General features: G+C 32.2%; 3 protein-coding genes across 8 annotated transcripts; all 3 read left to right on the forward strand.

Moving 5' to 3' along the window:
- The first annotated feature begins 1205 nt into the window (after positions 1–1205).
- On the forward strand, positions 1206–15410 carry LOC110995145 (transcriptional repressor p66-alpha). Of its 6 annotated transcripts, none has more exons than XM_045628783.1 (19): positions 1206–1705; positions 2011–2095; positions 3623–3761; positions 4384–4541; positions 5082–5222; positions 5512–5610; positions 5838–5954; positions 6650–6736; positions 7505–7603; positions 8528–8646; positions 9422–9617; positions 10184–10333; positions 11108–11205; positions 11411–11508; positions 12168–12229; positions 12995–13082; positions 13556–13675; positions 14265–14391; positions 14850–15410. In XM_045628783.1, the coding sequence occupies exons 1-18, from the start codon at positions 1668–1670 to the stop codon at positions 14384–14386; spliced, it is 2016 nt and encodes a 671-aa protein (XP_045484739.1). In that variant the 5' UTR covers positions 1206–1667; the 3' UTR covers positions 14387–14391; positions 14850–15410. The 6 variants fall into 6 exon arrangements, with proteins under 6 accessions (XP_045484739.1, XP_022117858.2, XP_045484738.1 ...); XM_022262166.2 differs by having other exon boundaries at positions 1207–1705; positions 13556–13684; XM_045628782.1 differs by having other exon boundaries at positions 1207–1705; positions 11411–11502; positions 13556–13684.
- Positions 15411–16760: 1350 nt separating this feature from the next.
- On the forward strand, positions 16761–23471 carry LOC110995106 (S-methyl-5'-thioadenosine phosphorylase). The gene is made up of 8 exons (XM_045628784.1): positions 16761–16898; positions 18769–18944; positions 19614–19751; positions 20306–20485; positions 21576–21651; positions 22031–22117; positions 22835–22957; positions 23364–23471. Exons 1-8 carry the CDS (start codon positions 16875–16877, stop codon positions 23397–23399), a joined length of 840 nt encoding a protein of 279 aa, XP_045484740.1. The 5' UTR covers positions 16761–16874; the 3' UTR covers positions 23400–23471.
- Positions 17100–18168, forward strand: LOC110995146 (cytochrome c oxidase assembly factor 7 homolog). Its single transcript, XM_022262169.2, has 2 exons — positions 17100–17525; positions 17723–18168. Exons 1-2 carry the CDS (start codon positions 17138–17140, stop codon positions 18088–18090), a joined length of 756 nt encoding a protein of 251 aa, XP_022117861.1. The 5' UTR covers positions 17100–17137; the 3' UTR covers positions 18091–18168.
- Positions 23472–23776: the final 305 nt, after the last annotated feature.

Below are 23776 nucleotides of genomic sequence, written 5' to 3' on the forward strand. Positions count from 1 at the left end.
GACATAACGTTAACAGCTAATTTGGTCACCTACAATATTATTGTACATTTGAAATAAAAAGCTTCAAAATGGACTTAAGTATGTCAGCAAGATCGAAATAATTTTTGATATGTTGTTGATCGTTTATTTTTGTATTTTGCATATGTTTGATGTAGACATTTTGGAAAGATGCAGTGTCATAATATATGAATTTAAATGGTATGTTAAAATTAACTTTGGTTCGTTTTATTTTCTCTCAGAAATTTAAGGTTATGACTAAATAAAATAATATGAACCTACATAATCGCGGTATACAATAAGTTGTAGTACTTATAATTTAAATTATTAGGATTTGGTCTAACAACAACTGATCTGCAAAATGAAAAAGCACCATATTTAGTTCCTGCTTTAAATAAAAAAAAAGAAATAGTTAGGAATTTATTAATATTAAATTAAACATACAGGCCTAGGCTACCAACTGTTGGACACTAGCTGTCATTTTCATACAAATTTAGTTTTCGACTTTCTACATACACTCCTGTTAAGCTGTCTTGACTAGACCCCCAGGGTTGTCACGATCTGTGTAATTTGTATAAATTCTACTTTGGCATGTTTTCGCGACGCCCATTATTTATCAAGTACATAATATATACATTGTCGTAGCTAGTGAAATATAGAGTGACGTAAGATAACAAATTGAAGTACATTCACAGACATTAATGGTTCATGATGTACTAGATACAAATGTGTAAAAGGAACATTACTAAATCTAGGCTTCTATTTAGTTCTTTTCCAGTCAGGTGGAAATGGTATTTAACTATTTTTTCCTTATATGTATACTATATAAAAAATCTTTAGAGTATTTTTTAATATTAGCAAAACTCGTTAAATACAAAGGATCTGACTCTTACCAAAATAATAAAAGAAGTGTTCCATGTTCGATTGTAACTATTAAAACATTACTCTTTGTCTTATTCTTTTTGAAATGTAATTCTAATGTCGAAAGTAAGATGTAGAAGAGAGGTAGATTTTGATAATAGTTAATATTTGTTTCATATTTATCTTAAGTTTACTATTTCTATAGCTAACATAAAAATATAAAAGTTTTGGAACAACTATTTATTATTAATGGATGTGTGTAAAACCTGTGGCATAGCTCATTCCCTTTTCATTACTATGGGTTGTGTCATGTCTGTTTCTAAGTATTAACTATTAACTACTCTGTGGCTTTAAATTTGTTGCTCGTCGAGTGTCTTCAGAAGTAAAATAATATATTAGTGGTTTCTAATAAAACTTTATACATTATGATTCTTAGAAAATTTATTTAAAAATTAGGCTTTTATGTGAAGATTGTAGTACCACGAGTTAAATGTTCATTTAGTTATGGTAATCGCGTGTATTTAGTAAGCTATGAGTCGATGATAGCCACTTGAATTTTGAAGTACGGTGTCATCAATCATCCTAAGAACCCAATTTTTTATGTTTACTAACTAAAATATTTCATAACTTTTTTCTTATTTCGCTTTCATAAATACTTAGTAAATATCAATTACCTTTATCATTACAATAAGAATAAAATTAATTACGCAAATAAAAATTTCGCGGCGTGTTTTATGTCATCCATAATTTCATAGTTATTGATTTTTGTGGAGATTGTATCATTTCGGCAATTAGTGAGTTAGAGAACAATGGACGTGGACGATTCCGCTGTGGATCTCAGCGTGAGGTAATTTAGATTTAAGTGTGTTTATTATTTCGAAAAATTAAGTTTTTAATATTCTTTTGTTAGTAACATTTAAAAAAAGTATAACTATGAAATTGTGTGAATTTTTCATACATGAGAACGATTATATTAATTTGTTAAAAGTATTCGTAATCAATTTTATATAATGTACGAGGATCATATATACATGTGTACATGGCGGAAAACGAGATAATATAATGTAATTAGATATGTACTTATTGAAACATAAAAATATCTGCTATAATAAAATTTTATAATTTAAAATAAATATTGTTTATGGTGGTTAGTAGGTCCCTACCACCAGAGCTGAGTGAGCTGAGAGCTCTAACTGCAAGTGGACTAACTATTACACCAGCACAGCCTCCACCACATGTAAGTATAATCAAAACTTGTAATATTATGCTTCCTTTAAATTTGAGTGCCAGTGAAGTATTTTTAACAGAAACCTTCAAATTTAAATACATTTTCACTTAAAAATGAATCTTAAATAATTTTTACCACATAAGTATACCATGACCATTGCTGGGTTTATTATTTAGTATGTTTGTGAATACGTTTGTGAATATTTACTGGAAATAAATAAATAAAAATAAATGTGTTCTGTAATGTTACTGTCATTATAAATGATTTGGGTTTTAATGTAAAATAAACATTTGTACTGGGCAATACCTGCTGTATTAAAAATAAATTAAAAAGAGTTGTTTGATGGTCATGGGAACTCCATAGTTTTAATTCATGTACAAAGTAAATTAAATATATGAATTAAAAAACCAGTTGGAGTAAAATTAAAAATTACCATACATAATGTAAAAATTGTAAATAAATGTCAATATTATTTAAGCACTACAATAATTTCCACCTCATACAAGTAATTCTAAAATGATTACGAGTTTATTAATTATAAGTTTACATTTTCCTTTCTGCATACAAGGTGGACAGAGTAAGTATTTATATATTTAAATTATGATATGGTGTATGATCCAACATTTTTATTTAAAAAAATAATGGGTATAAACAATGTGAAATGTATAACACTTGGCTTGTCTTTGTTCTATATATTATGACAATCTCAACCTTAATTCCCAGTAAATGATCCTATCTATGAACTGACATATGGTACTTAAAATATTGTGAGAATAATTTCCTATATTTTATTTTTTATTCAGATTATTTCATGGAGAATAAATTAAATAAAATAGCCTTTATTACTGTTAAAGTTACTATATATACATTAAAATTATAGAATGTCCCTAGTGACAGTGTGACTTTCGGCAAAGGCCTCCTCCAATTCTTTCCACTGTGTTCTGTCCACGGCGACTCTCGTCCAGTTTGGACATGCTGTTAGTTTTAGTTCTAGTCTTCCCAGCGTCTGTATTGACGTCCTCTACTTCTTTTGCCGTTACGTGGATACCAGTGTGTGACAATGTTGCTCCATTTGTTCTTTGAAGAAGAACGCATCAAAGGTCCTGTCCACCTCCATTTTTGTTGGTCTATCCTGATCAGTATGTCGGTTAGTTTTGTCTTACGCCGTATGTCAGTGTTTCGAATTTTATCTTTCCTCTTGATGCCGAGCATGCTTCTTTCAACTGCATGTTGGAATGTTGTCAGTTTTTTTCTGTGTAACTGTGTTAGGGACCAAGTCTCACATCCATATGTAACACAGGGCAGTTTACAGGTATTAAAGACTTTTTTCTTTAGACCTATATTCATAGCCTTGCTCTTCTTTTGTGTATTTCTTTAGACATTTGGTCTTCGTGAGAGATTATTTGCCCTAAGTAAACATATTCTTCTACATACTCTAATATGGAGAATAGATTTATGTAAAACATTATGACATTATTAGAAATAGAATAATTGTAAAAAACAGCATTACAAAAACAAATACTCTTTATTCTTTAGGGTGCAGGTGGCAAACGGGTGCTTCGGCCTAGATCTGAAACCCGTAGCTATGCTGAAAGTCCTGATATTGTGCTTCTGCCAGCAGCACCGCCTCATAGAAAACCTACTCTAGCACCGGCCACACCTGCTCCATTTACTGGTAATTATTGTTTTAAAACTAACACAACTAAATTTAAGATAGAAATTTAATTACTAACAAAACTAACACTAGTATGTAAGTAAACTAAATCAATGTAACTTGTTCTGCTGTAAGAATTAAAAGGCTTTGTTATTTATTATTGTTTACATATATAATGATCCAGTGGCAGTAGAACCCTATGAGTATATGAGATTTGGCCGCAATATATGATCAGCCTTACACATGTCGTAAATTTTAAGACATGTTGATGTCTAATATAATATATATATATAATAAAAATATGGAACTGTATCGTAAATCCAACATAACTTAGGGTTAAGATTTGCATCCTTAGGCCAACATTTGCTCTTATTTTTTTTGCTCAACAATGAAACAGAAAACACCTAGATATTAAAATAATCTAATATTTTCTGTCATCTCTGCAGAAAGTGTCTATTAGAGATTGATTGAGGGAAAAAAAAGTTAAAAATGTAGGCACCACAAACAAGCCGCTACTCTAAGCAATGATATTAAAAAGACTTTGCTTGTGTGAAATTAAAAAAATGGGTTACTGTACAAAGTTATTTATATCAAATCCTTTTTACTTTATTTATTTATGATTTTTTCGCTGGAATTGTTTCAGATGTAAGCAGCAAGTTAAATTCTGCACCTGTCAATGTGTCTATAACAGCCAGTGCAGTGCAGGCTATTCCTGCACATGTGGAGTCACCACGTGATCCTCGAGATGAAGAAGACTCTGAGGAGGAAAATGAACCACCGCTGCCAATACCTGGGCATAGGGTAATATACAAAGAAGTCTTTTAATTTTTTTTAATATTACGGTAACATTGATTTAATTTTAATATATAAGAAACATTCGGATGATATGGACAATAACCTGCAATTGAAATGATTTCTCCGCTTTAACAAACAAAATTTAGTAAGTAAATTGTTATATTTTATAAAAAAATGTGAGCCGTCACGGGACGCCTGGCAGATGTAAAACATCGACATTATTTTGTAAAAGTAATATGCAGAAAAGAACAAACTGTGATAGGAACTAAATATGTTATAATGATAAAATAAAATATTACGCTTTTTTTTCCAGATAACGATGACTATTTGTTGAATAAACATTATTTTCATTAAATATTTTTAATGTGAAATTTACTACTGCATTTAGACTGTATATCATATAGTGTGGCGACGCGTCGCCACGGCATGCGTCGCCACGCCAGAAATCGGTTTTACGTGCGGCTATAGATGTTTAAATTTTAAAGTAAATAATGTTTTAAAACTATGAAACTAGAGTAAATAAAACATTATTGATTTTTATTTAAGGAATTGTCCAGTGCCGAGATATGGGAACGTGAGCGTCGTCTACGTACGCTGCGCGAACAGCTTAGAGCGGAGGAGACCCGGCTTGTGTTACTTCGGAAACTGAGGCAATCCCAACAGGCCACTACCTTGCCTCCAGTAAAAGTGAGTTTTTTTTGATAACTTAGCTGTTTATATATAGTGAAAACTCTGCGTCACTCGCTTTAACATTTAAAGACTTAGATTACCTAGATGAGGCAGGCCTTATTTTTATAAATCAAAGTAAATGTCATAAATGTCGCTGTTTTGCTAACACATACTATAATTAAAACAAATATATATATTTGTATTTTAATTAGATTATGTTATTGAGTGCTTTACATCAATCATTTCCACACCAAGTCGACACAATGATTTAATATTGTGGAATCCAATTTAATTAAATTGTTTCCAGGAGTCCACAACGGGTACAGCATTAGCCGGCAGTGGGTGCGTTGTACCTCCTGGGGTCACTGTTACTCCGGCGCCACCACCGGCTCATCAGCAAACCAAGGTTTAATACAACATTATGTATCTATTTCTTTACCACGAATTACGATTTTAAGTGAAAAGAAAAAAATTGATAACGATATAACTTACCTTTGTACTTATATTCCGCTGATATTTATGACATAGAGATATTTTATGACACTTCGCTGTTTCCTATGTTGAGAAATGCCAACGAATTAAAGCAAGCATCAAATGGATAAGCTCTTTTTTGATGTAAAATTTGTTATGTAGCGCACTAGCAGCAACAGCGCCGCGAGTAACTGCAGTACTTCGATTAGCAGCACCTCCCGCCGCTCCGCCAATCTCCCGGGTGGCGCCACGCTCACTCCCGGCCCTTACCGCTCCCAGGTATTTTATATTATATCTATAGTATATGTTACATGCTATCTCAATGTCAAATATGATATTTTTGGTAAACATAAATGTTGCAAAAAAATACTAGTAATTTTTTTTTATGAAAAAAAATTTGAGAGGTTTCAAGGGACACCCGGATGGGATGAAGTTTCTTTCGATTAGTGAAGGAATTGTAATATTCTTTTTTTTAAGTTATAATATTTTTTATTATTAACAAATATAATGTTTAAAAATCTGAATCAGTCCAATTTTAGTAATAATTGCATTGGAGATAGTATTATATTTTTTTGTTGATTTTGAATTATCGTCGCGAGCGCGACACCACACTGTTCAATGCGAAATAGAAAGACGAAACGAAAATAACTGGCTTGCTTTCTATGAGAGAGAGAGAGAGAGAGTCAAAGACAGACAGAGAAACACGCTTACGCCGCACAGCTTATAACTGTTGTCTGTTTTTAATTTTTATTAAATTAAATTTCAATATAGTTCTTGCAATATTCTAAAATATTGTTTATGGCAAAATTTACCCATAGACACCAAAATTCAACATGTGTTACAAAACTTACTACTACTCATATTAAGGGTGTGTTTGTTGCACGATCACATCAGAATAGATGTAGATATGATACACGGGGAAAATATTCTATGGGATTGCGTTTGGAAGTAAAGAGAGTTAAAAATTGTTTCAGTCGTCAACATCGGGAGGCGCAAGCATTACACCGTCTGTGACGATCACTCCTGCGCCGCCACCAGTTTCACAACTGTCTGCGCCTAAGGTAAATCTTCAAAATTTTAAAAAATAATTAACACGCCATACACCTGCTATAATATGTAATAGTAAATATGATATATATAGTAGCAAATATTATATAAGTAGTATATTAATAACAATAAATAAAATAGTTATAGGTAAATAATATAGAAAATAAATAAAAATAAGATGGTATTAATTTTAATTAGATAAGTAAGCGCTTGGAGATGGGCCAATGTAAAAAGTTATATTTGTAGGAAATAAAAAGGCTTTTTTATTTTTATTTTAGTTTACACCTGCTATAAGATTACAGCAAAATCAAAACTAGTCTTCATAAACAAACAAACAAGTCTAAATTTATTTATTCTTTACATTTATTAGAGAAATATTTTATATGTATTGAATTTATACTAAGATTTAAGAATTAACTATGTTTTCTTAACATTGTTACAAATTTCATATAAATGTTTTAGTTATAATAAACATAATATGTAGATTCGTTGACTTCTTTCTCATAATTGAATATAAATATTGCAAGCCCGCTCAGGATAATTCGTCAGTGACGAGCAGTACCAGCGATGCAGTGAGTATGGCAATGTGATGTCCACTAATATTTTATATAATTCAAATTATACAATCTTCTACAAAAAAATCTTAATTTAAACGAATTGTATTTCGAACGAACGACTGGTCTTAATTTGAAAATTGTTTAAAATGCGAATAAATAATAACTTTGGTAATAATTAAATATTGCGTTTTTAAGTGTTTAAATGAGGGTATTTTGTTGTTATAGGCGAGTACCCGCAGTTCGGAAGATACACAGACACCGGCCCAACGACAGGCTGCCGCTAAATTAGCGCTCAGGAAACAACTAGAGAAGACGCTATTGCAGGTATGTTTAAAATTTTTGTATGTGTATTTAAAAGAAACGAACTTTTTTAAACTTTTATCAAAATTAAATAAATCACTGAATTAAGTTTAGCATATCGTGTTTTTTACGTTTAATTTATTATAATTGGTACTTATTTATTAGAGTACCATTTAAAATTGTCTACTGTTTCAAATTTAAATCTAATTTAGTAATACACACAAAACACGCCAATCGCTGTCCATACCTCCATGATAATGTTTTAAAACATAACAATTACGGCGATTATAAAATTTACAATAAAAATAATATTAAACTCAAATTAACTTAAATCATATAGGTAACAAATGAACTTCTACAGAAAAGATGTTTAGTTGATTCTAAATTTACGTTGACTACCAGTTCGCAATTCAAGGGCGTAGAGGGGGAGTGAATATTAGATTTTAGACATTAAAAGTGAAGATAAGATTTCCAGAAAAAAGAAGAAACAAAAAAAATTAACATTAACCTAATATTATAATTACTTATTTAAAGACTTTTCGCTATTCAAATTGATCAACATAATATTACCGAATATATCAAACATAATGAATCTGTTGCTTTCGTGAAGAATTCAAATGTCATTTTATTTGTAAACATTGTCCAAATAGTGATAATAATCTTTATTAAATTCTATTTTTTGGCCGCATTGCATACATTTTACGATTCGTTAACATATGTGAAATTTATAGCTGCATCAAGTTGTACTCATTAATTTATTTATGACTTCTTATGATTTTTTGTAACAGAAAACATGCTCTATATAACTGAACATTGAAAATGTATGCAAACACATTCATTTGTTCGCCATTGGCGATGAAAAATATTTCTGGAAAAAGGATACAGTCATCGCAGTAGCTGTAGAATGTAGGTGTCGCTACATGTTATAATTATTATACTTTGTTTAAGATCCCGCCTCCTAAACCTCCACCGCCAGAGATGAACTTCATCCCGTCACCTAGCAACACGGACTTCGTGTACCTTGTGGGCCTGGAGCATGTCGTCGACTACCTTACTAATGAAGATCGGTTCGTTCAATCTTTGTCTGACAATTTCTGATTATTTAATTTTTTAAGGGTCTGTTTCACAATGTATGGATAAAGTACCATATAGCTATGCAATACATAAATTATTCGGAAGATAAAAGTTCCGAAGAAATTTCGAGCTATATGACAGTCGTGAAACGCAGAAATACCGTTTATCCTACCAATAAGTAATAAATAGCTTATTTGGAACTTATCCGGTCATTGTAAAACAGGCCCTAAGAGGTGTAATACATTTATTAATCCTGATTTATGTTGACAATTTACCCTCAATGTTACTTAATAAGAATATTATATAATATGAAGTATTTATCTACAATTAATAATGTAGTTTTCTCATCGTTATACTCTTTACGACATTGGTCTCACAGCAGTCTGCGAATTACACATTAATATTTAGACCTGTTATATTGCATTTATTTATTATTTTATTAGATATCGACGGTTAATGGAGCCATGTCATTGACGTTAATTGTAATATCCCTGCTAGGCAAAATCTTTTTTTTTTTTTATGAGGTGGAAATGCACTTATGCAGGCCCGCATCAAGAATATCGAACTTGACGCGGGGACTGTGGGGCTGGATCTACACTCAAAACCCTCTGCTATTCAGAGGGGTAGCGAGACCCTACCCACTAAAACCACCTCAGACCATCACACGCCCTTAAGATGGGCCCTCGGGGTTCGCTAGGCATTCTACCCAAGGGACCCGGGAGGTGCTAGGCAAAATCTAGCCAAGACGTGATATCCTAATTTTTGTAGCCCTTTCAGTTTCCCGCGTTCGTCAGTCCCAGCGGTGTGCGCGCAGTGCGGTTGCGACTTCACGCCCGTGTGGCGTTGGGAGCGTGCGCCTTCGCGTCGCCAGGACGCAACATTCACGCCCGCTTCCACTTCCGCTACTTCTGCGAGACGCCTTTGCGAGTTGTGCGTGTCGGGCAATGTTAAACGAGCGCTCAAGGTATGATTGTGAATTTATTATACAGGGTTTAATTTTATTAATATGGTAATTTTTAATATAAGTATTAAATACATATTTTTTACCAAGGATACTAACGTATTTTTTTTTTTGGTTTTTAAAAGTTCTCTTAATAAAAAAAAGTGTCGCAATGCAACAACATTTTTACGTCTGGGATGCGTCTGACGCCGGCGACGTTGACTTCACCGTTTCTTACACCGTTCAAGCTAAGGCTAGGTTCTTATGTTAAATGCGCACATAGAAAGAAAGTTCATTGGTGCTCAGCCGGTATCGAACCTACGACCTCAGGGATGAGAGTTGTGCGCTGAACCCTAAGTCCAACACTGCTCTTGTTATCTTTATAGCTAAACAATAAAAAATTGTATTTATAAGCATTACTTTATTCCTTTATTTAGACATATTTATCTACAACTTAACAAAGCCCAATATACATTGCTATCTCTCTCTTTTTTTTGCTATTTTAACGTCTAAAATATATTTTAACTAATCAGATTTCAAATTACGATTTATTGAAATGCACAAATTACTTATTATGGGACTCGATGCAGGCGGAACACACAGCTCGCTTGAAGACGGCGTTCGTCCGCGCCCTTCAGCAGGAACAAGAGATCGAGCGTCGCCTGGCTGCCCCCTCCACTTCGCCACCCCCCACTCCTGCTCCGCCCCCGGCACACTCTCATCATAATAGGACTTCGCAGGTAGGTCTAATAGACTCGAACGATCCGATATGAAAACAAATGACTTGAATAACAATGATTCTATTATTTTATTAAACTAACGGAAAGTGTATTCATGTTCGCCTTGGAGAACATTAAAGATCACAGTACTTGGCTCTTTACTTTTTATTTTGTGTATGACAAATCTGAAAAACTTTACATATTTCACATTCGCTTTTTCCCGTCAACACCAAATTTTTCAGAAATCCACTCTCAAGCAATATAGGGTGTTAGATGATATTTTCGATTGCCCAAGCAGTGACTGAAATGTAAATAAGTGCACAATATTGCACATGGGCAAGAAAAATCCGCACAATACTTATGACCCAGGTCAATAACGGTATGCATTTAGTCTTGGGTTGGGTAGTTGGTTACAATCAGTTATGATTTGAAGAGGGAATGTCACAGACAGAAGATTGTAAAAAAACGATAAATCCCCAGCTCTATTTAGTAGATTGTATTTCAGAATGGGTATTACGTATTGAAAGGGTTCAAAGTAACGCCACGAAAATGGTCAGAGCACTTGGGAACAAATCTTATGAGAAGCGTCTGAAACCTCTTGTTCATACTGATTTACGAAGTAGGCGATTGAGAGGAAAGATATAAAATCCTTACTGGCCACTATAACGTTCCAGGAATTCGAAAACTCTTTTATTTATGTGAATATAATAATAACCTGAAAACATATATTTTTAATTTATGTTTCCATTGTAAGAAATTGAAACGAATACAGTTTCTTGTAATATTTGTTTACAGCAAACCCCGATCTCGCGAATGTCACGTGGCGGAGGCACCCCGGCCCCTCCGACGCCACCAGCGCAGCCCCAACCCAAACCATCGCCACAAGCCAATAGGTACACAATATAATTTCTCCCCATATATACTTTTGTTTATAAATTTAAATTTTAAAAACCCAAAAAAAAAAAAATTAAAAAAAAAAATATTTAAATTATTTTTATATTTTATTAAAAACTTTATATAATATTTTAAAAATTTATATATTATATTATTTTAAGATATATATATAACAGTTCATAATAAGTTTAATTCAAATTCCAGTCGCAGCGTAAGCTCTTCAGATACGTTGCGCAGTCACCACGGGTCGAGCGAACGCGATCGCGCCCGTGACGCTGAAGTGCCCGCCAAGAAAGGTAAAGGTAATCCTATCGAACGATTTATTATTCTTATTTTTATACTTTTTTATTGTATTTACAAGAAAATTCACTTTGATAAGATAACTTAATAATTGTCCTAAAAGGCTGAGCTTATTTTTCTATTGGCCAAATGGCAAATGGCAACACTCACTGTAATGACAATTTACCAAGTGTTATCTTTTGTAGTGTATTTTTCTGAAAAGTTCTGTTCAGTGTATTAAAATTTCTGTTTGTTTTTAGTTGATTTAATATTATTTAAAAGTTAAGAGATTACTTTGTTAGTTATTGGAATATTCTTGTAATTCATCATCCATTTGATGAGGTATTTAAATGCTAATGACTGTGTTAAATATCCATTAAATTACTTTACATCATTACAGTTCTACAGTAATCATAGTCATATCAAGTGACATGGAGTATATAAGAATTTTAAATTAGATCAAAAGAATCGTTAAATGAATTAATTATCAGAATTTCAATGTTTATTCTGCGTTATATTATTTAGGCGGAGAAGTTTTATTTACAAAGATAATTATATATTCTATTTGTTTTAATTTATCGATTAACATATTGACAACAATTCATTTCATAGAGTTAGTTTATGTTTATGTCGTAAATAAGCGTCAGACATTTGAATATAGAATACAAATCAAAATTTGCAGCATCATCGTCAAGCAGCACAAGCCAGGGTGGTAGCAGCAGCAGTAGCAGCAAACAGCATCAGGTATGTTGTTCTGTGTACTTCTTACGATTTAACTGAGACTTTGGATCATAAATCATATTTATTTATCTATCGGCTCACAGTTACAGGTCTTATAGAGAGGTTTAGTGAAATGCAAAGTTGACCACATACATAATGCACTACCTACATTATATGTAACATACTATTATTACTAAAATATATCATTATTATAATATTCATAAATGTTACTAAAAAAATAAAATATGTATAACTTAATAATTAATCTTGGTATCAGAAGAACTAAGAAACTCATTTCTGTATCCAAACATCTAACATCAGTTAGTAATGATTGTCTTATTTCTTCTGCGTTCATTTTATTTGAAAGGATAAGAGATGCTTTAATTTTGATTGGGTAAGCAACAGACAAGTTACAAGAAAAAACCAAGTCTTGCTTATTAAGAATAACGAAACCTTCAATCTTTTAACATAGCTATAGTAATAGTAAACAAAAATATATTTTAATATACATTTTGGATTATTAGCTTGGTAACTGTTTAGTTTTAATAATTCTTTATATACTTAAAAAAGCCAAGCGTAACTCTCTAACAAATTTGTATGAAATGGTCACGTGATCTTATGTCATGCCCACGCAAATTTGTTTGGCGTTAGTGGGTCTCGCCTAAGTAATTTGGTCTTAAGTCTGTTACTGAAAATGTTATTATAATTAATTACCTATGATACATTAAACAATTACTAAAAAAGATCATAGCTTATGGTTTTGTACAACGTAAATGAAATTTGTTGCAGCAACTCGCAGCGGCTGCAGCGGCCCAGATGGCGTTTGAACAGCACAGCGCGGCTGCTATGCAGGCCTTGCAGCACCAATTACTCAGAGGTCCCTAATTCAAATATTATCTTTAACCCAATGTTGCTGACTGATAAAACTGTCAATTCCTTGTATTCATGGGTTTTTGTACATCAAGGAAAACATTGGTATTTCAAGTTACGTTCTCGACTTGATCGCTGTCAAATGTCAAACTTCATAAAGAAAGGTGTCACGGTTCCTGAAACTTAAGTTTCACTGACGTTAATAAAGGCAGAAGAATACCAACCTTAATAAAAAAAATATTTAATATTAAATGTTAATAATTTTTACCAACTTCAATTAATTAACGTGTTACATTATTTGACTTGTATGTATATTATATTGTCGTATTTAGGATTTCAAGCAAGTGTATGGTACGAATTCATATCTAGGCAAACCTTTTTGAATCTGGTATGTTTAAACTTCATGAAAACCGGTCAAGTATATTGGGATATGTGTATCGATATGTTCTGAATTTAGTTTTTCTCGTTGTATTGAAATAGGCTTGAGCAGCGCCGGGGGCAACAACAGCATGTCTCCTGCAGCAGCGGCAGCAGCCATGATGCAGTTTTCTCCACTGCTCTACACCTACCAGCTCGCGATGGCTCAGGCCAGCGCGCTAGGTAAGCGTTGTATGTATCACCGCCATCTTTACATTTCATTTATTTCATCGAATTAACCCTTATAATAATTTTATATACACCGTAGCATTTGTCGGTTTTCACCAATACTAATATAATAATAACGTATTTAGTTTGGTATAGTAATAATAATAATTAATTCTATACTAAACGTAATTGTTCGTAATTCACTTTACTTTTTTTACATTTTGCATGATTACCAGAATGAGTTTCTTAAGGACCTTTAATTCAGTCATCAGGTTGTTCTAAAAAACACGCCGAAACTGGAAAGTGAATAATTTAACTAGTAATATTAAATTTCATGAAATAATGACAATTGTTGGATTTATGGTTTTATTTTAATATTTTCTAGAATATGTATAAGTTGACTGTTAAATTATGCGGAATTATTAAATAAGACATTATTATTGTTTATTACTTTTCGCTAGATAACTATAAACAATAAGCCATAGACTAGGGATTCAGAGTCGAGTAACGCGTACTATGACTCCGTTTGACTATCGCAAAATACAATTTTGGAGTCATACTTAGCGTGTCTCGGCTCTGTATCTAAGGCTAGCCTCGTTTGTAGCGGGTAAAGGCGGTAACAGCAGCGCTGCAATGGCGGAAATGCAACGCGTAGCGGAAGCACAAAGACAATATTTGTTGGATATGATCCCTGGACATTCACGCAATCCTTGGACCAAGAATTAATCGCTGTAAGTATGTTCGACTCCCCACTACGTTTTGTTTAAAAAGGCTGTACTGTAATTAAATACAAGTCTTCATTACCATTATATGGCTAATAATTATTAAGTTTCCATCCTGCTTTGCAGATTTTAATACAAAAACTACTGACGTTGTCCTTTACACGTCTTATATATATAGAAAAGAACATCTTTTTGCAAATCTAAACTGTTCTCAAATACACTTTAAAAAGTCATGCAATCGGTCCAGTGGTGTTGAGTTTAATTATAAAAAAGATATATATAACAATCATTGTAAAGGACTGTATTAGACAAGAATGTATGCATTACAATTTAACAATTGTTTGCACATTTATTCAGATATTATTAAATTACTAAGAAAATTGTTATCGGAAAAAACTGATCCTTACCTGTTATAATATAATTTAAATGTAAAACAACAAACATACAATTTTATATTTTAATTTCAGATGCATCGAAGATTCATAAGGCATTTGAGTAAAATTTGATCTTTTATTTTACAATAAGCTAGATAGTTAGTTAAGATATGTCAAGGTTTAGTTGATTGAGTTATGGGAAGTTATAAGGAATTTCAATTGTGAATGGTAGTCTACACGAGTTAATAACAAGTATAGATAGTGCAATTCACGAAGACGCGCCCCACCATGTTTTGGTTGAGTAGATCGCGGGGTGCGGGGAGTCATCTCCGAGCATCAGTGGCTTACCCGTTACCGTCTATGGCGCATTTAAGTGTGCGTGTGTTTTGTGTCAGAAGCTTGCACACAGATAATTAGTAACGGTTTGGTGGAAATATTGGGGCGCGTCTTTGTGGATTGCACTATCTATATCACAGTGTATCATTTAAAAAAAAATTGTTGATTAAAAACAAAACATTACAGTTATTACATTACAGTACACTTAACATCAATTAAAGTTTAAATACGTAATTATTAAGTAGATAAGGTTAAACTTAAACTTAGTAAGTGTAATTTTTCATTTTTATGTGAACTTTCAATAAATAATTACACACAGTTTGTTTTTTAATCATATAGTTAGTTTTTATGATGATTTTGAATGAAGTCAATATCGCGCATTATGATTATAGGTATTCCCGGCTATTTATTTTTAAAAGGAGGCAAAAGTGACAAGGCAAGTTATTAGACTAAACTAGAATTCGATAGAATGAAGTAACTTATATTCCTGTTATAAATTTCTATAAATGTGATGTTTTTACTCTTTGTTTTACTGTAGCGATACCTACATTATATGGCTACATTGACGCGCTGATGAATTCTTTCCGGACGCTATAGATACATAAAACTGCTCGATTTTAGCCACTAGGCCCTTAGGATGCCCTGACACGTTTTAACGGATCCGTATGATCCAGTGTTACTGGATCCGTCACTAGCTACAACAAATTAATAGATATTTCGTGAGGAAATAAATTCAAATTAGGGCAAAACTCGGCCTACACCGTGGAAGGCGGAGTTTTTCTTATTTTTGATTTCCTTACTTCGTTCTTCGCTTACTTTAATGACGGCAAAGAACGAAGTCCTGCATTTTAGGTGACCCCTCGACAGGTCACCGTGGCATCCCAAATAGAGGTCTGAGTCTCGCAGAAGAATTGACTTGCGCTACTTGAGAGAAAAGCCTATTCCGGACGATCTCGCCAAAACCGACCGAGCTGAGCTGTCAAGATCCTTCAAGCCAACAGCGAGATCCAATTCTTAAAATAAAAACAGCTGACCAGTGAGTTTACACTTGTCCCTCTAGGTTGGAGGAACCGTTCACCATCCTTTCTCTACAATAGCCTCTTTAATTTAAGACCCGTGCTAAAATGTTAATGAAGTCGAGAATTTTGCTGGAAATTAAATACTTATATTATGCTGATTATTAATTAATATTAAATGTTTTCCCTTTTATTGTTAATGTTATAAAGATTGGACATATTTTATTTATTACATTGATTAAACGATTGAATTAAAACTGTTTTGGGGTCCCCATATAAATGTTTTTTAAAGACTTGTTTTGTTAGTTTGATGAAAAATAAATTATACTTTTTTTATATATATAATGGAAATTATAGCTTCTTGCATCTAACAAAGCAGAAACGTGTCTTATTTTTTCTAAATACTAAGTTATTATAGACAATAATTTCGGTGGTAATATTAAACATTCGGCCATGATTATAACCTGACCTACGTAAGTTTTTATCTGTGACTACAAGATCGTTAGTCATTGACAATGGCTCACAGAAAAATAAATAAAATATATCGATGTATGAAATAGTATTCTGTGAATATTGTACTGTATACTGCCGAAAGTCAATAATGGCAATAAAGTTGTAGTATAAAGATTAAAGTTTCTATTTTAATTCAATTAGTGCTTCTGTAACGTTCCGTGTACTGCCTCCAGTGTAAAATATTTATTTAATTTAAAATTTTCATTAAACTGTTATACGAATATTCAAGTCAGTAATAATAAATATTAAAAGCATGGGTGATTCTAAGAAGATTAAGGTAAATAACTTTTTATTATAAACTATTCATCCCTTAATACAGTGTAACTATTATATTTTAAATTATACAATTCTAATATAAAATTAATTTGTATTAATTTAATAAGAAAAGTTGTTCAACGATATGTTTACGAAGTGATAAGCGTTATCATTTTGACATGTTTCAAAAGTTCTAATATCATAGTATTATCTAACCTCTTAGGGGTCGATTTTTATCTAATATCACAAAATTGTTACGAAATGTCGGGCTATGATTTAAAAAAAGAAGAAGAGGTCAAGGAGTTTGTAGAAAACCTCGGTATTGAATACAGATTTGGATGTTATAAAGAGAAAAAGCCTGAAGTATGCCATCTCTTAGGAGATTATTTAGAAGCGATAAAGAAGGATTTTGAAAAGGCTGCTACAGTGTTTAAAAGCAATTGTTTAGATTACAACTACGGTAAATCATGCCTGAAGTATGGAAATTATAAATTAATCGGTAAAGGCAGTAATAAGAGCGAACCCGCTGAAGCTCTAAAATATTTCGAGAAAGGTTGTGAAAATAATGATCCTACATCTTGTCTACATGCTGGCTTACTCTTGACAGCCGTAAGTCCTGATGGATCTGTTGAACGAGATGTTCCGAAAGGTAAGTTATTTGAATTTACGTTGATCCCCTCTATATTTTGAGTTCATTATATCAAAACATTGCTGCATATCAATCTTGTCAATGTTTTAACGTTACAATAAATACATTTAAAAAAATATATATTTTAAAACATCATAAAACACAATGATATTTAAATTTATTTGGAATATATTTTCACTAGTTCTTCCATTTTTTAGGTTATAATTACTTAAAGAAAGCTTGTGATAACAGAGAGAACATGGCATGCCACTATCTCTCAGGAATGTACTTAACTGGAGTACCCAAAAACCCAAAGGAGTATAACCCTCACAAACCTGAGAAGAATAAAAACTTAGATTTTTTGATCAAACCAGATTTGAAACAAGCATTTTCCTTTGCTCTGAAAGGTTGTGAGCTAGGACATGTTTATGCTTGCGCTAATGTTAGTCTTATGTATAAAAAAGGAGATGGGGTAGAAAAAGACTTAGAACAGGCAAAGAAATATTTCACAATAGCACAATCTCTTCAAAATGCCAAGGAACAAACAAAGGAAGTCAAATTTCAACAAGGCCTTGATAATAAGTGAAATGGATGATAAATAGTTGTTTGTTATATGTATTAGTTGTTGTGTAGAGGGTAAATTAAAATATTATTTATCAATAAATGGTGTATTTGTTATTCATAATGAATGTATACAATTTTTTAAGGTGAGGTGCCTTCTCTAGTAACAAACATTATGATTATAGTAGTCTGTAGTAGTCTAGAGTAGTTAATTCATTCATTCAAACTTTAGAAACATTTCAAATCAAATAAAAAATATCTTTATTCATATAGGTAAACATGTACTGTACACTTATGAAAAATATTAAATTAATTGTAAATTTATATTTACAACCAGTTCGCAAGTCCAGGGCGTAGAGCGGGTAAGAAGAACTGGCAAGAAACTTTCCTCCATTCTTTTCAATCGCCAAGTTTTTAATACAAATTGTTTGCACTGGAGCAAATCAATCCCACCCAATTTAAGTTAATCTACTTATACATTGCTCTCATCTGACAGATGGTCCATAATATAATCATTGATTTTCTTACATTTCAATTACTTTTTTGCGCTTGTTTAATAATTGTTATTTGAAACTATGTTAAGGTAAAAAAAAATATTTTACTCTGGTTTGTTATGTTTGTTGAGTTTTATGCTGAGATTATATTTCGATTTTCGATGAGATTACATGTCAATAATTGCATTAACTGTTACAAAATACTTTAGATTGGCATAATTGGAGGGTCAGGCTTTGATGAACCAGGATTATTTGAAAACCCCGTGGAACGCGTTGTTTCTACGCCCTTCGGCAACCCTTCAGATGTTTTACTTGAAGGAGTTATTAAGGGAGTTCCGTGTGTAATTTTGGCAAGACATGGACGGAAACATCAGTTTCAACCAAGGTACTAAAAATTATATATTTGAACTGATTAAAAAAATATATTTATTTATTTATTCACACTTCGTTGCTAGAAAGAAACACAAATAACACAATATATATAAATTACAAGGGATGCAACGGGCGGCCTTATCGCTAACAAGCGATCTCTTCCAGGCAACCCTAGTAAGAAAAGAAAACAATAAATAAAAAAAATGATGAGTGCAAGAAGTGCATAACCAGTTATTATACATTGCTCTCATCTGACAGATGGTCAATATATAATTAGTTAGTTACTGGTACCACTGTTTATTTTATTTAAAAAAAATATAGGCAATATCTTTATGTCTATAAATGTTCTGCGTTTAGAATTTATCTGAATTTTTGATTTGATTACCGTTTTTTTAAATGTTTAAGTGGCTCCAAGAATGGTTCATATTTATAATTAGATGTTTTATTAAATATTGTTTATACATTGCATATAGATTATATACTATCGAATATATAATTGACAGAAAAACATATCCTTTGTATAAATTGAAAAAAATAATATAATGTATTTATTTTATTTTAACTTTACATTAATGTATGTTATCTTACATGTTTATTACCTTAATACGATTAACGACTCAGGCGTGAATCGGTATTAAACTAAGGCAGAACAATTTTTTATCGTCCATTGTTTCAAATGCAGTGACGTGAATTACCGTGCGAATATTTGGGCTTTGAAGGAAGTGGGGTGTACTCACGTGTTGGCAACTACGGCCACCGGCAGTCTGCACGAGGATTATCAGCCCGGCTCGCTGGTTATCGTAGATGACTTTATTGATCGGTAATTCTTTACAAGTTTTTGAAATTAAATAGGAATGAACATTTTCATATGTCAAAGAAGTCAAAATAGACGTTAGGTGATATGATGATACCCATGTTTATTGTAGGTATTTTTATTCTATTCAGGCAAGTATATGATCAGTACAATTCTATGTTTAACACACTGGGTTTTTTGGGTCTTTCAGAAGAGTCTTTGCTTCTTATGGGGTTTTGACGAATTCTGGCTTTAACAGCCCATGTAGGGGCTCTTCTTGTCATGGGTACATATAATTCTATAATGACGACAGAGGTTAAAGTATATCAGAATACGTTTGAAACCTAATTCAAAATCATTGAAGTGTTAAAAAAATGCATTTTCATCTGTAATAAAACTTATGGCCAGACTAGTAAAAAGGTATATAAGTAGATAGATAGGTAGAAAATGTATTTTCTTCAAAGAGTTTAAATGATAAAAATGTCTACGGCATAACAAACTTCAAAAAATTGTTTAATTATAAGTATATGAATGTTGATGAGTCTATAATGTCGTTGAATTCGAATTTTTCTTGTGCCTAGGACTTGGGGTAGAAAATGTACTTTTTACGATCGAACCGAAGGTGGGCCCAAAGGCGTCTGCCACCTTCCAATGAGCCCTGCTTTTTGTGAAGTAGCTCGCAGTGCTCTATCAACCGCCGCACGAGCACGGAATTATTTATGTCACCACAAGGGAACTGTTGTTACTATACAGGGACCAAGGTAATATAATTAATTAATGTCTTTATTAAGATAACTTATTTTGATTGTTCATTTTGCTTGTCAACGCTCGGCACACTGATACATTAGTACGTTAAGTAACAGCATATGTATGTAGATTTATTACAAGTACTTACTGGCAAACAAACCGATGGGACAAAACTACGTTAATTCATAAAACCTAGACTTATCTTATTTAGCAGAATGATCGATCTAGATATCGCTAAGAAAGGAGGGACAAATCAGATAATGGGATAGAGGGTAAAAATAATTTAAATTTAATTGAACGGTTGGGGCATTCGTATATAAAAGCATACGATATAGAAAAAACTACGATTCTCCAATGGTAACATCTTACCAGTAAAATTACCATTGGATTGACCTCTAACCTAGTTTTGTTTGCTGGCAATTCTTTTTTCGAAATTTAACCCGGGAAAAAATATACAATATTCAGGCCAGATCGCGATTCTTTTCATCGGCATTGGTCTTTTTTACAACTTCATTATGTTCGCAATTAGTTACTGTTACCAAATAGCATAGTATCGTATACATAATTACATGTTATGCTAATGACCTAATTGTTTTTGAAATAAATTTGGTAAATAAACAACCAAGCCATTTTTTCATGTAGGTGATATATTACACTTATGAAGGTCAGAAATAAATATGCTTATTAATGTACATTTACTGCCAGTTCTCAAACCAAACGTTTTATTTCTATCACTGTGGAATAGGAGAATCCACTTAGGTGGGTAGGAACAACACGCAAACGTTTGATGTGAATCAAGGCGCAAAATACATAAAGCCTAGCTTAAATATATACAACGGCTTAAGTCCGTTGAGTCATCACAGTTAGCACCTGTTCACGAGTACGACGCATGGCCAGCTCAACCACTCACCATATTGTAGAGAAAGACACATCCCGGCCTTTGGACGCCACACGATTGTATCATGATTTAAAATTACCAAAACCAATTGGAATTCATAATACTTTGCAATAAGTACATATAAGTCGACATTGATAAAATTACGACAGAGGTTATTTTTTATACCAATTTTTTTATAATACATAAATTCTACTAAAACCCTTCAGATTTTCAAGCCGTGCTGAGAGTCTTATGCATCGTCAGTGGGGAGGTCATCTGGTCAATATGACAACAGTCCCAGAGGTATAACTGTAATATTATGATATGAAAATTATGTCTTAGACGGAGACCTAGATTATTTGTTTGTATATCTTCGTTCTGAAGTAGTCTTGAAAGATTAATATTCAAATGTAATCATTTTAAAATTATGAAATAGTTTTGTACATAAGTTTGAATCAAGCAATTGTCGTCAAACAACAACACTCGTGGCTCCTAAAATAATCACTTAGGACTTTTGATAAACTGATTTTTTATGTATTTGTTAATTAAGTCATAATTGAACGATACAAATGATGTAATCATTTTCGTTTATGCGTAATTAATTCATACAGAGTTACACTGCCAAAGCAATCAAAAAATTTCTTTCGATATATTTAGTATTGAGATTTTCTTTCCATCTCAGGTTGTGTTAGCCAAAGAAGCTGGTTTGAGTTATGCTGCGGTTGCTCTTGTCACAGATTATGACTGTTGGAGGGATAACGAAAAATCGGTAAGTCCGAGTAGGAATTCGGCCTAATTGATAAAATAACTAATTCATAAAATGGTTTTACTGACCTCAGTCACAAGGATTTGACATGTCGGATATTTCATATCACAAAAAAAAAACTAATTACATATCCGAGCTATGTACTTCTAGAGAGGTCTTGTCCATGGAGAACGTTTAGGTATTTGCCACCGCAGCTAATAGACTACCCGGTCAGTTATTAGATCGATTAAGCAAATTGTCGCGCTCCTATCAATACTTTTAATAAAACATGAATACAAAGCACAAATAGAATAAAACATGATTTAGGTTATTCTGTAAAAAATTGTATTGACAGAATTTGTCGTTTTTGTTTAATTTTTCAATATAGGTATTTCCTGAATTGTACATAACATCCACACGGTCCTGATGAAAAGATAAACTGTGCATAGTTCATACTATTAACAACAATTTTTAAACAATATACATATATAATGAAGAATAAAGTTGTTTAGTTCGCATAGATACTGTCTACCCTTTCGTATTCAATAAAAATAATTTAAAATATGCGATTTGTAGATTTGTTCCTGTGTATTAATGTTTTGTATTTTAAATAGCTAAGGCCGAAGCAGCTTAAATGTGTGTTTTATACATTGAATCTAATAAGACTTATTAAAGTTAAGATAGTTAAAATAGTAAATAGTTATTTTATACAAAATAATTAATAATACACAATATAAATAGGTATGTGTTAGTGACGTCCTAGAGGCATTCGCTAAGAACGTCAAGAAAGCGGCTGACGTGATAGTGGACGCTATTCAAATACTTGCTGCTTCCACCGACCATCCCTATTTAGCAGCACATAAGGTAAGCTTTAAATATAAACATCGTTCATTTTATATTAAGTATCCTGGTTTCGTTAGGTCAGGTTATTGTTTGAGAATGACGTTATTGATTTCGTTTGCCTTTCTTATTTCACAGAGCATAGGAAACATTTTTATATATTATAAATTGCGTGTTTGACATTTGAACTTATGGCTAAGGCATTCCATAAATCAAAAGCCTGGCAGACGGCTACAGCGAAAGATTTTCCTTTTCCCAAACTATTATAAGTGTATAAAGATACATTTTTTTAGAAGTCGTTCAAGTGTATTAGAATGTGATTAGGTTCAAAATTTAAGAGTAGTTGTTTTATATAAATTGTTAAATAAATATTCGGCGTACGATATTGTTTTATATTTTAGTATTGCGTAACAATTTATTTCTATTTCAGGAATTGGTGACATCCGCCATAATGCTAAAGGAATGACGTTGAATCCATAAAAGTAAAAAATATTATCACAGTTGTTTGTTTTTTCTTGTAATAAACGTAAAAATGTTATGATAGTTATTTTATTTACAAAATTAATATTATATATTTTAAAACTTTATTTTTGGTTTCCAATAAAATAATAAAATATGTTTATTATGGAACATAGGATGGACAGGTATCACTTATTCCACGTCATTAAATTTGAATCTGTAGGCATCCCTACTTTAATAAACCTTTGTCCTCATTATTTATTATTAAAATATTATTAAAGACAATTGTTTTGAAGAGAACGGCAACAATACAACAAGAGAACAGGGGGCTAATACTTGTTTTTAGATTTTTGTTCATAAATATAGAATTTAAAAAAATAAGTT

The sequence above is a fragment of the Pieris rapae genome, chromosome 7 (assembly GCF_905147795.1).
Source record: "Pieris rapae chromosome 7, ilPieRapa1.1, whole genome shotgun sequence".
Lineage (NCBI taxonomy): Eukaryota > Metazoa > Arthropoda > Insecta > Lepidoptera > Pieridae > Pieris > Pieris rapae.